This window comes from Sinocyclocheilus grahami, unplaced genomic scaffold, assembly GCF_001515645.1.
Source record: "Sinocyclocheilus grahami isolate Dianchi unplaced genomic scaffold, SAMN03320097.WGS_v1.1 scaffold8038.1, whole genome shotgun sequence".
In the NCBI taxonomy this organism is placed as follows: domain Eukaryota; kingdom Metazoa; phylum Chordata; class Actinopteri; order Cypriniformes; family Cyprinidae; genus Sinocyclocheilus; species Sinocyclocheilus grahami.
In genome coordinates this window covers 2,984-4,602 of record NW_015511838.1, presented here as the reverse complement: position 1 = coordinate 4,602, position 1,619 = coordinate 2,984, and the positions used below count along the sequence as shown (strand labels likewise).

General features: G+C 40.7%; 1 protein-coding gene across 1 annotated transcript in view; it reads right to left on the bottom strand.

Annotated features, from left to right (window-relative positions):
• LOC107577962 (glycogen synthase kinase-3 alpha-like) overlaps positions 1-1,297 on the bottom strand; it is a gene marked incomplete at its 3' end in the record, with an annotated part of 6,017 nt that extends 4,720 nt beyond the window's left edge. Inside the window, exon 1 of the mRNA XM_016263978.1 lies at positions 752-1,297. Within this exon, the coding sequence (XP_016119464.1) occupies positions 752-926 (175 nt within the window). The remainder of the gene's footprint in view (positions 1-751) is intronic.
• Between the last annotated feature and the right edge of the window lie 322 nt (positions 1,298-1,619).

Sequence of the window (1,619 nt, the reverse complement as noted above, 5' to 3'; positions counted from 1 at the left end):
ATGCCTCTAGGGAAACCACTAGTTTTCACAGGAGTAGCCCAACCAACAAATTTACATTGGGTAATTTTTCCTTCATAGGACGCAGTGTTTGAACTCAAAGCTTTGTGATGATCTGTTAGATTGCGAGTAGGAAGGCTTGGGGTCGTTTAACGTTAAATTAATAACAATATGTTATAAACATTGATTCGGATATTTTTCCTTTAAAATATATGGACAGGCAAACGCCAATTTGGTCCTAACGTTAAATATTAAGATTATTATTAAAGACATTTCTGATGCAACTAAATGCATCCAGGGTCGCGCATAATGAAATTATTTAAATCAAACGCAAAATTGAAGACAGTCTGGTAGATGTTGTCAGTAGGCTAGCTGAGCTTTGTTACCAAACGAGCACATCTTTAAAAACGCGACAGCTAAACATCTAACAAACCACTAATCATATTCTAAAGAAGGGTTCAAGGTGGTCAAAATGTGATGCATTGGTATCGAGCATAAGAGATGCGTTTAGCCAGTGCTCTTATGAAGGATTGTCGAGCTAATGTAGAGCAATCAAAGCCCTTGATCCGTCTACAAAAACAAGCTCATATTAGCTTAGCCAGTTAGCCGCCTAAAGTAGGTTAACGCGATAATGGCAAAATAACCAGACAAATTAATGAACAGCAGGCTACACGGTCCAGCACTTGGGCTTTTACTAGTCAACTAATATCACATTTATTGGGATTGTCGTGTGAAGTCATTGAATGATACTCACTGCCCAGCTTTAGGTTTCCGAAACCAGACGAACTCCCGCCTGAGGCCTGCGCGCCCCCCGTCTTTCCTGAAGAGCTTCCACCAGCGACGGCTGATCCGGCGGCGGCTGCAGCGGCTCCCGAGATCCCCGGAGGCTCAGCAAACGAGCTAGTCCTGGGCCGCCCGCTGCCGCTCATTTCGGGTTGCAAGTGTGCCAGAGCGGGGGTAAACTGTGCCTGTAGACTGGCCCAGGCGCGTAGTGGATATGTCAATTTAGACTACAGTAAACGTTAAAAAAATAAGATTGCTGAACTATTCTAATAGCAAACTGTGCGCCTCCTCTTTCTTTCCCTGTGGCTGGGCAACCAGAGCTGACGCACAGTGACGCTCTATGCGCATTGTTTTCTGGGTAATGAAGTTCAACAACGCTTTCACGTGCATAGATCCTGCAGCATGAGAATGACTAGCTTTTCATTAATTTTTCACGCCAAGGACTCATAAATATAAATGCAACATCTTTTTTTCTTACCAATAAAACTGTGCCCGTCAATAGAATAAAATACTCGAAATGAACCTAATTTCCAATCAGTCTTTAGAAAGCAGAATGTTTGAAAAACCATGCATTGCATAACCAAATGTAAATACAGTAAATAGATAAATAAATACTGAAATCATTACTTTGACTTCAGATTAAAAGTGCTATCACATTTGTTGTCGATAAAAATCTGTTCTTTTACAAAAACGTTTAAATTGAGTTTTTCCCTTAACGGTTCAGGAATGGGCTGATAAAGGAAATGTTTTAACATCAATGCCTACCATTCGCGGGACTAATCATATTCTTTATATTTACTTTTAGTCATTTAGCAGACGCTTTTATCCAAAGCGATTTA